General features: G+C 44.7%; 1 protein-coding gene across 1 annotated transcript in view; it reads left to right on the top strand.

Annotated features, from left to right (window-relative positions):
* Positions 1 to 14545, top strand: part of LOC307227893 (protein TANC1-like) — a gene marked incomplete at both ends in the record, with an annotated part of 37762 nt that overhangs the window by 4541 nt on the left and 18676 nt on the right. Inside the window, 7 exons of the mRNA XM_079997334.1 lie at positions 165 to 260; positions 2133 to 2266; positions 3808 to 4105; positions 4967 to 5254; positions 7939 to 8055; positions 9070 to 9357; positions 12442 to 12587. Of these exons, the coding sequence (XP_079853460.1) occupies positions 165 to 260; positions 2133 to 2266; positions 3808 to 4105; positions 4967 to 5254; positions 7939 to 8055; positions 9070 to 9357; positions 12442 to 12587 (1367 nt within the window). The remainder of the gene's footprint in view (positions 1 to 164; positions 261 to 2132; positions 2267 to 3807; positions 4106 to 4966; positions 5255 to 7938; positions 8056 to 9069; positions 9358 to 12441; positions 12588 to 14545) is intronic.

The following is a 14545-nucleotide window of genomic DNA, read 5'->3' as shown; positions in this document are numbered from 1 at the left end:
CTCTCTCACTCTCTCTCTCTCTCTCTCTCTCTCTCTCTCTCTCTCTCTCTCTCTCTCTCTCACTCACTTTTCTTTCATATCCCTCCCTATCTCCACTCCCCTCTCCCTCTCCCTCTCCCTCTCCCTCCTACTCTTGCTCTCTTCCCTCCTTGCTCTGGCTGAAGCACTGATAAGGAAGCTGGAGTATGTGGATGGCTCTTCCTATCCGAGAGAAGCTCTTGTCTTTGCCGCCGCGCACCGTGGCAAGGCGGACCACAGAGGTGAGAGAGAAGTGGCGTGCGTGTGTGTGTGTGTGTGTGTGTGTGTGTGTGTGTGTGTGTGTGTGTGTGTGTGTGTGTGTGTGTGTGTGTGTGCGTGTGCGTGCGTGTGTGTGCATGTGTGTGATCAGTGTTTTGAGTCTCACGCTTGTTTTTCAGGGATTTATCAAAAGCTTTAATGAAGATGAAGTGAATGGGTTAGGGGGTATGAGAGGTAAGCGAATGGGGGCGAGATTGACAGAAGTAATAGTTGGTTTAGCATGAAAAGCCTGTGGATTTAGGTTTCAGGAACAATGCACGCAAGCTCATTTGTATTTGTGTGTGGATGTGGAAAACCTTAGTGTGTGGTTGTCAGTGCAACCCTGCAGATACAGTTGTTATTCTGTACCTGTGCAGGTACGTAAAGTATTCTAAAGGGGCCTTGGATTAAGGTTTTCTGTCCAAATGATGTAGGAGCACCCCTGTGAATGTGATCCCTGGTGGGTTATGCTGACATAGACAGAATTATTGTAGACACAATAAACATGTTTGGGCTTTTGTGTAAATTGGTCAATTAGTGCTGCTAGGGCTATGTATATGTGCAATGACATTGCAAATATCCCATCCCAGCGAGTGTTTTGTATGTTGAGACCAGCGGGCTGGCCCAAGGCTGTTCAATTCAATTCATATAAAGCATCTTCCACTCTGGTTGCCAGGCACCTCTCAGCTTCCTGTTTCCAATGGCAACTGCTTGGTGGTTTGATGGATAGCGCTGGACATTCAGTGTTTCTGTCATAATATTACTCCCGATCAGAACTCTGTGTTCCACTGACTAAAATATTAAGTTTACCAACCAACCCCCCCCCCCGCCCCCGTTGTTTTTTTTATAACGCCATTAGGTTATAACTCGATAGAGGTGACGTAGGCCCCCCGAAATGACCACACTCGTCCCCCACAAAAAACTGACCTTGAGCGCCACAGAGCGGATCCATCTGTGGACCACAGTGCAATGAAAAAAAGAACTCCCCCCCCTCTGAAGAGCCATGGGAGAGCTGGGCCAGCCCGAAAAATCTAGAGAGGAGAGGAGTGCGCCGCTCACACTCCGCGCCCATATTCCCCACTCACTGTGCCCATTACTCAGCTGATTAGAGCATATCAATGAGACACGACCGAAAAAGACACAAAATCCTCTCAATCAACTGATTATGGGCGTATCAATGAGATGCCAAATGAAAAGTGAGCCCTTTTTTTCATGACTGATTACGCCCATATTGCTGGGGACACAGAAAAATGAGAAAATTATTGATCCCCTCGTCCTTGAGAGAGTCCGCATGGGAGACCGGGGAACGGGGACAGGAGGGCGGGCGGGAGGGGGGGGTGTTTCTTTCTAGGGCGTCAGGGAACCCTAAACAGTGACAAATGAATGCAGCACATGGCCTATGTCCTTCCACCAATCTATCCGGGAGTGGGAGCCGAGGCGCAGCACCAGACACCCTTGTTCCCTCCCTGCCCGCCTGGGAGGTGACGCTCGGCTCATTGGCATTCAACACCCGTCCCTCGGCTGAGAACGCTGCGTGCAAGCCTGAGTGAGTGTGTGTGTGTGTGTGTGTGTGTGTGTGTGTGTGTGTGTGTGTGTGTGTGTGTGTGTGTGTGTGTGTGTGTGTGTGTGTGTGTGTGTGTGTGTGTGTGTGTGTGTGTGTGCACAAACAGAACCACGACGCAACATCGCCGCCTTGAAAGGCCGCTGTCCATGGGGCAGCTGGGGCTACGCTGACTCTTGGATGCATCTATTACAGAGCATCTAGGTCGGGTGGTGGCATCTGATCTGAGACCCACCCCCCTCCTCTGTTTGGTTTCACATCCTATTAACATGTCTTTCCTGCGTGTGTGTTCCAGACCTCCACGTGGAGCCCTGGTCGTCGGGTTCCTCCCTTTCTCCCCAGGAACTGATGACCAGACTATGTTTCTTACTGGGAGAATCAGCCCCCGGCATAGCTAGCTCTCCTATGGAGGCCAAGAGGGAAAAGAAGGTATGAGAAGGCATATCGATCCACCCCCCATCCCCCGCTCCCCCACCCCTCTGCCCCCCCAAGAGGCAAATTTATTGTACTCCTACCTGACCATTAGGTTCTGTTCTTCCACAAACACTGTTATTAAAATGTGTCCCCGTTTCTCCCCCCTTTCTCCAAAGCAAATTCTTCTGAGATGGCATTCAGTGGGAAAACACGCTCAGGAGAATGTTGGACCTTAATTCGTTCCTACATCAGAACCTGTCAAAATACACGGCGACATATATATTTTTATTCCCACTGTGTGTGTTGATTTTGTTGAGAAACTGCATCTGCGCAGCTCTAATCCTCCAGTCAGTCTGCTCTGGGGCTTTGCCGGTCGTTATAACAGGGTTATAGCGTATTCTCCTCTGCCTGCTGGACGATAATGCAATATTATCATTCAGTGATTATGATTATGCGTACATTCATGACGATGTGGCCCAAAAGTGAATAATTCCCAATATGAGGTCTGTAATACAAATTTTCAGCAAGCACAGCACAGTTCAATGATCTGAACTACTGTCGCATTTTTGAACATTGGATTTCCGGTACATGAGGAGATATTGTGATGTTTCTAGATATAGATATATAGATATCGATAGATTTAGATGCTTATACTAGATAGATATATACACATGCTTTTTTTCCCCACATCGCCCCTTCCTTCTCTGTATCTTTCTGCTGCACAGCCTTGGCCCAGTTTCTCAGCCTCATTCCACACCTGAGCTCCAGATACAGTCGGCTTCACTGCGATAGCGGGCAAAGATAGATGAGGGCAGGGTATAAAGGGAATAGCACAGAGCGGCTTCCCGTTGCCTGCCTGCGTTTTTCTCCCTGCAGTCTCCCCGGGTCACAGAGCTGAAGGTTTGGCTACAAGAAGGCAGGCCTAGATTGTTTTTATGCTTTACACCACTTCCGTCAGCAAAGCAAAGAGCAAATGAAAACGCTCCTTTCGTAATTCACATTTTATTCCATTCATGAATAAAAAGAGGAAAAGAAACACATTAGGGTGGCGGGCTGTTGGGTTGCTGTAGGAATTCAATTTGTTTCCCATATTTACTTGGTTATTTTGGGCAACGCAGGTGAGATAACACTGAGAAACCAGCAGAAAAAGTATCACGTTTTAGCGGAGGGCGGGGTCGTGGATGAGCGGAGACCGTAGTTAAACAACTCAAATGAAATACTCACACATGTGCTTACACGGTGCAGACCAGGACAGAGGCATGCCTACATGTTCAGCTTTTCTTTATGGCACAGAAAACCCTCCCCTGTGACCTAAATCCACAGTAGGTATGAGTAATTAGGTTTATTTATGTTACATTAGAGCTTATAATTGAAGAATGTAATGTTTCCTTTCTCTCTCTCTGCTATCACTCTACAGAATGGGTCTTTTTATTCCCCAGCCTCCCTCTCTCTATCTTTCTGTCTTGCACTTTACTTCCTTCCACACTTTTTCCCCCCCTACAACTGTATCTCTTTGCCCATCCGGCGTACCCATCTGTTCCCTCTCTGCTGTGCAGTGTGACACCTCAACCCAAGGGGGTAGTCCCAGCTCCACTCTGACCTGCAGCACTGCCTCCCCCTGTTCGGAGAGCCCCCCCAATACCCTGAGCACCGCCACAGGGGGGGCACCAAGGACCCTGGCTCTGCCTCTGCCTTCGTCCCCCTGTGGCACCAGCACCAGCCCTTCCGGAACCCTCTCTAGCCCCGTGGCCAACATGGTCCTTGGCTTTAGCCCGGGACTCGTACCTGCCGGCAGCCCGGGGCCCGTCCAGAGCCCCACTTCAACCCTGGAGAGCAAGGACAGTGGGATTATAGGTGAGAGTCGATTTGGCTAATAAACTGTTCGGAATAATTTCGCACACTCTCAGACTCTATGAGAATGTACCGTTCTCGTCTTTAGAATATTCTTGTGATATGATCCCAATCCCAAATATAATTTAACCTTCATCAACCAGATGGATCGGAATCAGATATAACACAAGTCAGGGACACGAGTCAATAACGTGACATTAATGTCACACAGACAGCCCCAAACACAAAAACAACGGGGGCCCACTTATCACTGGGAGGTGAATCCTCCCTCATCAGTCATCCCAGAATATGTGAGCGATGGCCCGGAATTTCCAAAGCCTTCCACGCAGAGACCCCGTTGTTTTAGGATGAAGCTCGGTCTTAATTGTGGGTCCCTGCAAAGTCGGCACCCATTTCCCTCCGCTACTTTCTCTACTTTGCCTGCGCCACTTGAGCCTCAGGCTTCAGCTCCCTTCTGTCAAAACTAGGACACTGCTGTCTTTGTTGCTTATGTGTCTGATTCTCCTAAAATAGGAAACTTTTTTCCCCCTCCCTAAATAGAGTTTGTATTTATAGAAATACAAAGGGGCAAAGGGCGCATCCAGTTTTTTTACACAGCCATTTGGATTGATTGTGTCTCAGAGGCTGCGTGATTAAATATGAATGTCTCTTTTCATTGTTAATAGATTAAACAGCGCGTTGGTTTAGACTACTATGTGCTCGCTTTCACCGCTGCCTTCAAATTTCTGATTCGCTTTGGAATCACACGTAGTCAGCTGCCATGCTTAGTATGATTTAGCATTTTTTCTATCTTTTTCTCTTCTCCTAACACCAACCCAAACGCCAACCACCCACCCCCACCCCCACCCCGTTGGCGTGACTCAGCGACCATCACCAGTTCCTCCGAGAACGAGGAGCGCAGCTGCTCCTCCGCAGTTGATCTGACTAAGGACGACGACTCGGGGGCCGGCGCTCGGGTCGGGGGCCACGCTGACGAGGAGGCCCTCCCGTCGGGCCCCGCCAGGTGCGGTCTGACCGTACTGAAAGATGAGGCCTCGCCGAGGAAGGAGCACATGGGCGCCAGGACTCCGCCCCCTCCCAAAAGACCCCTCCCGCAACGCAACACGCATGGCACCTCCTCCCTGGTCATGCCCCGCCCCAATTCGGTGGCAGGTACGTTCTTATCTTAGTTTAGTTTTAATGGCTTGTGCTGTTCCTGATTGCTAGGCCGAGCCATCGGTTCATCTCCCCCAGACATAAAATATGGATTAAATGTCAGAGTGAGAGTTTGAGAAGTCCCACAAGGCCGTTTCTCGACACCTCCGCTTGCTTACCGCTTTACACCTCTCGCGGCGACCACGTTAGCTTTTTGAAGCAATAACGAGACCCGATAAATCGCCAAAATTCGATTCCTAACGGTTGTGTTCAGTCCATGATCCCGGCTATTGAACGCTCGGGCTGGAGCCGAAAGCGATGGCGGGGTAACACATCCGCGGGTGCTGACCATGTTTCTGTGATGCAGAGGAGGCGTAAGTTGGCTGGGCTCACTGACGCAGATGGAAACTTGGCTGCACCGTGTCGCTGTGTTCGACTTAAGCAATGAGGCCGGATGCACCAAGAATTTTCACCGAGCGCTCGAGGTGGATACCAACGGCCTGATGGTATTTGGCTACGAAAAGATAAAAAATCCAAATCCGGTAAGCGGAGCCACATTAAACATGTCAGATATAAAAGGAAAAATAGCTTGATTTTCATTGATCAGGTAACTAAGACAATGGAGAAAAAGCGCGTATGTATCACATCCCGGTCCCGACTTGCCATCCTTCACACTTTCCCATCGCCATCGCCCTCGTCGCTGTCCTCAGATTTCCTCAGATGTCTATTTGTAGCTTGGACTGAAATGAGAGAACCCACAGTGACGGTTGGCCGGACGGTTTTTTGCTGTCACCCCGCGATTTTGGTGCAATTCAGAAAAACAAGAGCATCAAGGCGCGGTGGTCTATCTGAGAGTGTGAACGGGGGAGCGGTGGTCCTATGGTGGTTTGTCGTGGTGTGACGGTGGGAGAAGGTTTGTATCCAAATCTTGCTGGTGGTGATTAGTCTTCATCTCGGGACCTAAAAGGACGCTCCGCTCCAGGACGAGTCTGGCCGATCGCTGAGCTGCATCCATAATTGCTGCTTTAAAGATTTTAGCCCAATAGGAGCTCAGGGATGTACTGCAGTTCCCTAAGATGCCCCCAGATTACCATGACTGAATTATACATGTACTCCACATCGTGATGCTTGTTGTGATGGGTTTCCTTTTTCATGTTTTTTTGTGGGTTTTTTTGTACGTGTGCAGGAGGATACAGAGGTTCCTTATCTGCTGCCTGTTTGACCATCTACAGCCTTACAAACTAGTGCAATGTAACTTGGACCCATTTTCATCCCACTCAGAGAGGATTAGAGGCAGCCGCAATGCCAGTTTTTTTTTTTAAGAGAATTTTGGACCACGGTACATTATTCATTGAGCCGTGTGGGTTTTGTTTTGTGTAGTATAGAGGTGAATGAGGGCAGGAGAGAGGTGTGGTGTGTAATGCTGTGCGTGTGTGTGGTAGTACCAAACCAGCAATGTACCCTCCCTAAGATAAAACTGCTGCACCTCTTTTCAGCGGTTTAATTTTTGATTTTCTGTGTATTGACTTCAGAAAAAGGCCATTTTATCTGAGCCTTTTGAGTATCTATTCAGCCGCTATACTCTCATCCAGCTGTAATGTGTGTAATCTAGTTAGCTGGGCTTCTGCCAGGCGGGGGGATTCATAAGCCACTTGGATTGGATCTTCCCTTATTAAGGGAGAGAAAGAGAAGCAAGGGCTGTGTCATGCTAAGGACTCCCACAACACAACACAGCGCAGCCAAACATGGGATTCAGCAGGGTGTAGGCCGTTCTTTTCTTACTCTAGAGCGGTAGTGGGTAGTCCATGTATGGGGTAGTCCATATTCACATCAAAGTAGCAATTCATACATTGTGTCAGTGTTGGTGGTTAGTTTCTAGTAGGAATAAATCTTGATATAATTTTGACTTGACCAGATTATTTTCCCTTTATAAAAACAAATCTTTGACGAATTGTTCCGACCAGTTCACCAACTGTATGGAGTTGAATCGACCTGTGATCCCTGTAGACCTCACTCTTCAGCTTTAATTTTACATTTTGATTCATTGACCGTGTGTGTTATTTATTTGTATTTATACATTTTTCAAATAATTAAGTGGGGTCTGTGAGTGCGGTGTCACGGAGCATGCTTTGATTGCTTGACGCACTCGGCCTACAGAAAGGGAATGGGATTTGGCTCGTGCAAACTATTTGTCTGTATTACAATGGCTTATTGGGTAATTATGATAATGTGTGTGTGTGTGTGTGTGTAATCCCGTTAGTGACAGTTATGGGCTTTGCATCACGGCTGGTGCTGCCTCCCAATCATTTATGCTGAATGGGTTTTTCTGATTTTCTGAAGATAGTATGCAACATTCTTTCTGTCTATGGATTTCTTTCTTTCTTTCTTCTTCTTCTTCTCCTTCTTCTTCTTCTTCTTCTTCTTCTTATTCAATCCTTATCTTTTGGTGCTGCTCACTGAACATTCCTCTTTTAGAGCATGAATTTTTTATGCTTCACGTCACATGGATACATGAGTGTACCTGAGTGTGTGGCATGCACGGGTACAGGAGAGTCCTTGTACATTTTCTAAAGCTCCTAACCACCGTCTTCCTATTCCTCTCTCTCTCTCTCGCTTCTCTCTCTCTCTCTCTCTCTCTCTCTCTCTCTCTCTCTCTCTCTCTCTCTCTCCCCCATCTTCCCTCGTTCTGTACGTCCTCCCAGCAACCAGCTCCACTAGATTGGAGGATCTCACTCATTTAGACACCCATAAAGAATCCGGACAGAGAGGCTCTGTTCGCAAGCACAACACAGCCGGCCGTACAAATGACGACTCCAAAGGTAATTTACGTTACCGTGTCTTATCAAGCTTGGTTTGATAGGACAGTAGAATACTAAATATTTACATAAAAGCAATCACAGGATCTCTAGAAATCCTCTGGCCAATGTGCTGCATTGTTGTAATACCCGGCAACTTCAAAGGGGAACCCGTTAAATCGAACACAAGCACTTCTACTCGGCCAAGAACTCACCATCATGGGCAGTTAGCTTTTTGTCTATCTTACCCAGATACAGATGAGAAGGTCTATACCAATTTTGTCCTTCAATTTTGATACCAATCCGTGTCCAGAACGGCGATATTGACGGGCTGCATGCTAAAACGTGTACGCTCAATGCAAGGCTGCAGATGGGATCAACCGGCCTGACTCCTGTGAAATTGAGAAATGCACCTTCCAGCATCTGAAAAGCTGAGTTATTTAAGTAATGCCGCTTCATTCAGGAATTTTGACTATTCGTCTGTCCACTGGGCACAGTGATCATCAACTGTGAAATGATGCTTTAAGTGGGTTGAGGGTTGCCAGGTACAGACTGCAACTCAGCAGACTGAACTGGCAACCCTACAGCACCAACATGTTAAGTTACACAGGTGACAAACAGCTGATTATCGCTGGTGGATAGTCCAAAATAATTCAGACTGGAGCCGCATGTGCTATAGTGGACATTTTTATATTTTTACTTTTACCCATCATAATGACGAGAGATGTGTCACTGAATTAACTCAGCTTTTCAGATGTTCAGGAGCGAGGAGCGAGACTAGTTTATCGGATCTGCAGCATAGCATTGAGCGAGCTCAGTGGGCACTCTGACCGTCAATATTTAGTCTCTGAACAAACAGGTTTGAAATTGGTGTTGACCTTTCTCGTCTGAATCTGGGTAAGATGGACAAAAAGCTCAATTCCCCCTGAAAAACTGAAGTGTCTCTGTAGTGCTCTCCGTGTTCAAAATCCGCTCTCTCTCCTTATGCCTTATGTCTTCAACCCTGATGTAACTCTTTTGTGCTTTCACTCCGCCCAGGGAGATTGGCGCCGTTCAAGCAAGCCGATATCATGCTGAAGCCGCTGTTGTTCGAGGTCCCTGGCGTCACGGCAGACACACCCTTCGTGGGCCGCAGTTGGCTCTTTGTACGTCTGGAGGAGGTCCTGAGGAAGAGCAACAGCTGCGAGGGCCGAGGGGCTGTCATCGTGGGCAACGCGGGCTCCGGCAAGACGGCCATTATCTGGCGGCTGGTCACGCTCAGCAGTCATGGTGGACGCATTCCTCAAGGGGGCAACACCCACAGCAGCCCCAGCTCCTCCCCTAAATGTAAGAGTCACACTCTGGACAGTGGTGCAGAGGTTCTCAACCTTGGGGCCAGGACCCCATGTGGGGTTGCTTGTTGTGGACAAGGCAAGTTTCTAAGACTGATATATTTTTATCTGATAATATTTTTTTTAAATATTGGCCAATAGGTTTAAAATATATCATTATTTCTTTATAAGTAATTTGTAGATCCCTCCATGCTTTAAGGTGTAACAAAAGTAGCCTATGCAATAATAATAATAATAATAATAATAATAATTAAAGCTGCATGCAGCAATACATGGGGTCAAGTATGGTCGTGGTGTTTTTTACAGTTTCCCGGGTTCGCTGAAAAGCAGCACGATTTTCCGAGTTTACTTGAACGCAGCAAGGGTCTCCTGGTTGCTCATCTCGTTTCTTCTGTACTTTTTCTTTTCCATTGTGACTGATTTTGACAACTGGACTTTTGGACAGTGGCTTCTTTATTGTCTGAGTTTTTTGCCTATTTTTCGGCATCTGTAAAAATAACAAAAATAACATTTGTAGTTACTTTTCATAACAATAACAAATACATTTAATTTGAAAAATATATAAATACATGTTATTTGTAATTACTACTTTAGATTACTAGATAGATTACTTGTCTATATTGTAATGAAGATAACATTTATGTAATTTTAACATTAATTTGCAATTATAATTATTATGAAATAATTTGTCAAGATCACAAACACTTTCTGGCTTTTCATTACAGTTTGTTAAGTGTAGTTATAGGATAATGTTTATCCATGACATTTATTACCAAGAAAAGTCTTATTTTTTATTTGAAACTATATGTTGTCATTATTATAACTTACCTTTCTGCATTGAAGTATAGCCAGAGTTTCTGTGACAGTAGATGTTGTATGTCGTATACATCAATTATGACATATTTACGTTGATTTACGATAGCAGTCTAATTTACGTATTTCTTTAGTAAGGTTGACTTCAGTTGTTTTAGTTGGATTACATTTTCAGTATGTTCCAATTTTTTTCCGACACCACCTTGTATTGTGAACTCATCATTGAGTCGCACATTACAGTGTGGTCGAGGGACGATCAGACGACATTTCAAGAATTATTTCCTATTCATTTTTCCATTAATCCGGCAAAGTAATGTGGACCACGGATTTAAAATATCAATCGAACAGATCTACTGACATCTACCAGGTGAGAAGCTAAATAAATATACACGTAAATCGATAGTTCAGTAACTTCTAAAGACTACACAAGGACCCATTCCACGCTGCCCAATGGACACGGTCCAAGTAAATAGTATGATGACGTCATAAAGCGTCTTACTGTAAATCTCATCTCGTTCAATTTAGAACGAGACGTGTGACGTGTCAGTCAACCAAGAAGTGTTCAGTTTTTCACTAATATCTGCTCCATATCCGGATCGATTCTGATGAAATTTAAACCACATGATCCTTGTGACATATCAGTTAAAACGACGCCCTAAATGTGTTTCTAGCTTACGCCGATGTGTGTCTTCCAGATAGTTTTAGCCGGATTGGACATATTTCGGACTGGCGTACTGGCACGTCGGTCTTTAAATCGGCAAATTTTTGGTCGGTTTTTTGTTAATATCTGCTCCGTATGTGGATCGATTTGGATGGAACTTCAACCACGAGGTCTTTGTGACAGCGCGGTTCAAACAAGACATAAAATGCCGAAGTTGGTTTTCCAGATAGTTTTAGGCCATCAGATAGTGACATAAGAATACAAGCAAAGCAAAATGCATTTACAAAGTAGAATAATAAAATAATGAAATAAATTAAAAACAGGGTAAAACTAAGTGTTCCTCAGTGAATTATTTTCTTATTTGAATGGAGTCTTGGATTTTATTATGACGACACCCAAAATACACAAAATAAAAATAATATGATGTGACTTAGTGTAAAATTACTGGTGAGGCTCCAAAATAATAATTAAAAAGCAAAAATAGGCTAACTCTGTAATTGCTGTTATCATGAGAATTTTGAGACCTGAAAATAGGGTCATAGCCCCAAAAAAAGTTCCCGTGGCATTTTCCATTTTGAAGGTAGAACAAAGTACGAACTACAACCCCCCCCTCCAGGGACATTGTGTATGCTATGATAAATGTGTTGTCCACAACCACTCCATTTGCTGTGTAGATCCACATATACAGTGTATCGCAAAGGAACACTTCTTGGGATCATGGGCTGGTATTCGGGCGGTGGTGTTGCTCTGCTTTCCCTCGTGGCTGAATCCCCCAAATGTAACGTTGCGGGAGGGGAAAGAGAGACTTGAGATGCTGAGTGGCACCAAAACTGTTCTTTTTTTTTTTTTTTTTCTTTGAAGGAAATGTTCAACAACCTCCCACTCTACCAGCTGGAGATTAATAAATATACTGTAAATACATGAAACATGATGACTCTCGGTGGAGATTTTTTTTTTTTTTTTGGGGGGGGTTGTCAAAGTGAATAACAAAATGTGACGCATGTGGAGTTATATCACATAATGAGGAATATGCATCGAGCACATATTTTGCATAGAGCTGCACTTTGTCCTTCAATACTCCCTTTGCAGGTACATCTTGTGTAGATACGAATTCTGAAATCTTTGATCAACTTAGAAGAATCCGTGTTTTATTTGGTTTTCAACTGGATCTTTGCTTATGGGTTACTTGGTTGGGTCATTTCCCAACCCCCCAACTACAAAAGCCCCAACTACCCACAACTACTGAGATACATCATTGCTAAGGTGTTACTTTGCCTTTTTTTTCTTTTACACCAATCCAACCGCCTAGAATTCAAAGTGACTCAGATAAGAAGACATTCTAGTAATCAAATTCAATCGAATCCATGCAACTCTGCTCGCATGAATACAGTGTATCATACTTAGACATAAAGCCGCGCTCCGTTGAGGTCGACTCACTTTGTTTTGCATTCCTGTTAGATTTGCCTGTGTCGCCTGGAAGAAGCTCTAATTAATAGCTCCGCATCGATCACATTTCATCCTAGACTTCATTTGTCCCCTCGGGAGACTGTGTTTACCGTCTATAATTGGCAGCTCTGTGTATTTCTTGGCTCTGTCTCCGTTCAGGTGCGGAGCGGCAGAGCAAAGCTGTTTCCAAAGCGCTCCCGGAGCCCGTGCCTCCCAGCAAAGACTCCCAGTCCAACCAGAGTGCAGCTCCGGAGAAGAGCGACACTGCACCACAAAGAGAGACCATCAAATGCCTGGCCGCCAAGGTAACTGCAGATTTGGTGTATATATAGATAGATAGATAGAAAGATAGATGGAAAGAAAGATGGATGGATAGATGGGAAATTGGGTATAACATCAAAACATAATGAAAAATAATGTAATAATAATATGGACAAAATGGACAAAATATGGCAATATATAGTAAACCTAAAGATGACCCAAAAATAGAAAACCTAGTAATATCCAATAAATCTCTGTATCGACAATACAAACTTGCTTATTTATACCGTATACTGTATATGTATAGTAAAATCTGGACATATACTGTGTGTACATATTGATAGATAGATTGAAGATATATAGATGGATGGACATATAGATAGATGGATAGATGGATAGATAGATAGATAGATGGATAGATAGATAGATAGATGGATAGATAGATAGAGAGATAGATTGATAGATAGAGAGAAAGAGAGATAGATTGATAGATATAGTGTTGGAGAAATCCTTCTGCGTGGTCGGTGAGGTGAATCTGCCTGCTACAGATTCACCTCTGAGAGTATTAAAGATATTTATTCTGCAGAATAAAGAGAAAGATACAATCATGCTTCAAAGCAGTGTCCTGATCAGTCTACCCCTACTACTGACCAAGAGGGCTTCATCCTGAAGAGAGGTTGTGTGCCATTGGTCACGTGTCAACACTGTGACCCTCAACCAGCTCTCCGGATATTACCCTCAACAGTGATTTAACAGTCAAACTCTGGTCACAGGTACAATCCGACTATGCCATAAAACAAACACACAACTCTCTTCTAAGCCCCCCTGGGGTTATCTTTATTTCCACACAAGATTTAAGTGAGGATGGAATGTTGTCTGGTTTTTCCAATACTACAATTGACATTTTTTAGAACGAACAGTCTCTTCATATAAACTGTGATAGAGATTAAGACCCAGAGACAATGTCTTTTAAAACTTTGTAACATACAAAAAACTGTTGTCCTGTATACAACATGTCCTGTATTCAAATAGTTGATCATGTGCATTTTTCTCTCGCAATAGATACACAGATCAATAGACAGATAGATAGATGCAAACAAACACCCAGAAATGGGAACGTGTGCGCGCACACACTCACACACACACACACACACACACACACACACACACACACACACACACACACACACACACACACACACACACACACACACACACACACACACATACACATACACAGAAGAGACACACATGTATACACACAAACACATGCTACACAGATTGACAAGCTGTGTGTGTGTGTGTGTGTGTGTGTGTGTGTGTGTGTGTGTGTGTGTGTGTGTGTGTGTGTGTGTGTGTGTGTGTGTGTGTGTGTGTGTGTGTGTGTGTGTGTGTGTGTGTGTGTGTGTGTGTGTGAGTGTGTGTAGGCGAACAGTGTATTGTGCAGTACTGGACTTGCAGATGTGCCAATGCGCTTCCCTTTGTTTGTTGTTGTGACGACGGTGGGGGGTCTTTCCACCTTCATATAAATTAAACCCTAAATGTAAACAACTACGATTCCCGGGGCGTCTCTCTCCCTGTCTCTCTCTCTCAGGCCTAAACGTTGTTCTGTAATATTTACAAAACACAGGATTCTTCTTCTTCTCCTCCTACTCCACACACTGTCGACTGCAACACGTTGACGTGACATTGAAGGCTCTACGAATGGAATAACTTGGCCTCAATAACAGTTTCCATGGGAACAAGTCGGACCACTTGCGCTAGATGTTACTATTCACGTAGTAGTACAATAAAAATCAATCCTCTGCACAACATGTGGACGTCTTGTGGTGAAGTAGTGGTTGGTGGTTGGTGTCGATCATCACCATTTCCTTCTCAGATTGTTCTTGGATACAGGTTCATCCTCACATGGTTGTTTTGTTGTTGTCCATGGACCTTAACATCAAATCTCGCTGATCACTCAGCTGACGGCTACAATAAACTAAATACCAATTTATTGACG

The sequence above is a fragment of the Zeus faber genome (assembly GCF_960531495.2).
Source record: "Zeus faber genome assembly, chromosome: 3".
Taxonomy (NCBI): domain Eukaryota; kingdom Metazoa; phylum Chordata; class Actinopteri; order Zeiformes; family Zeidae; genus Zeus; species Zeus faber.
Note: the sequence above shows the minus strand (reverse complement) of the source record. Positions and strands in the feature narration are given on the sequence as shown.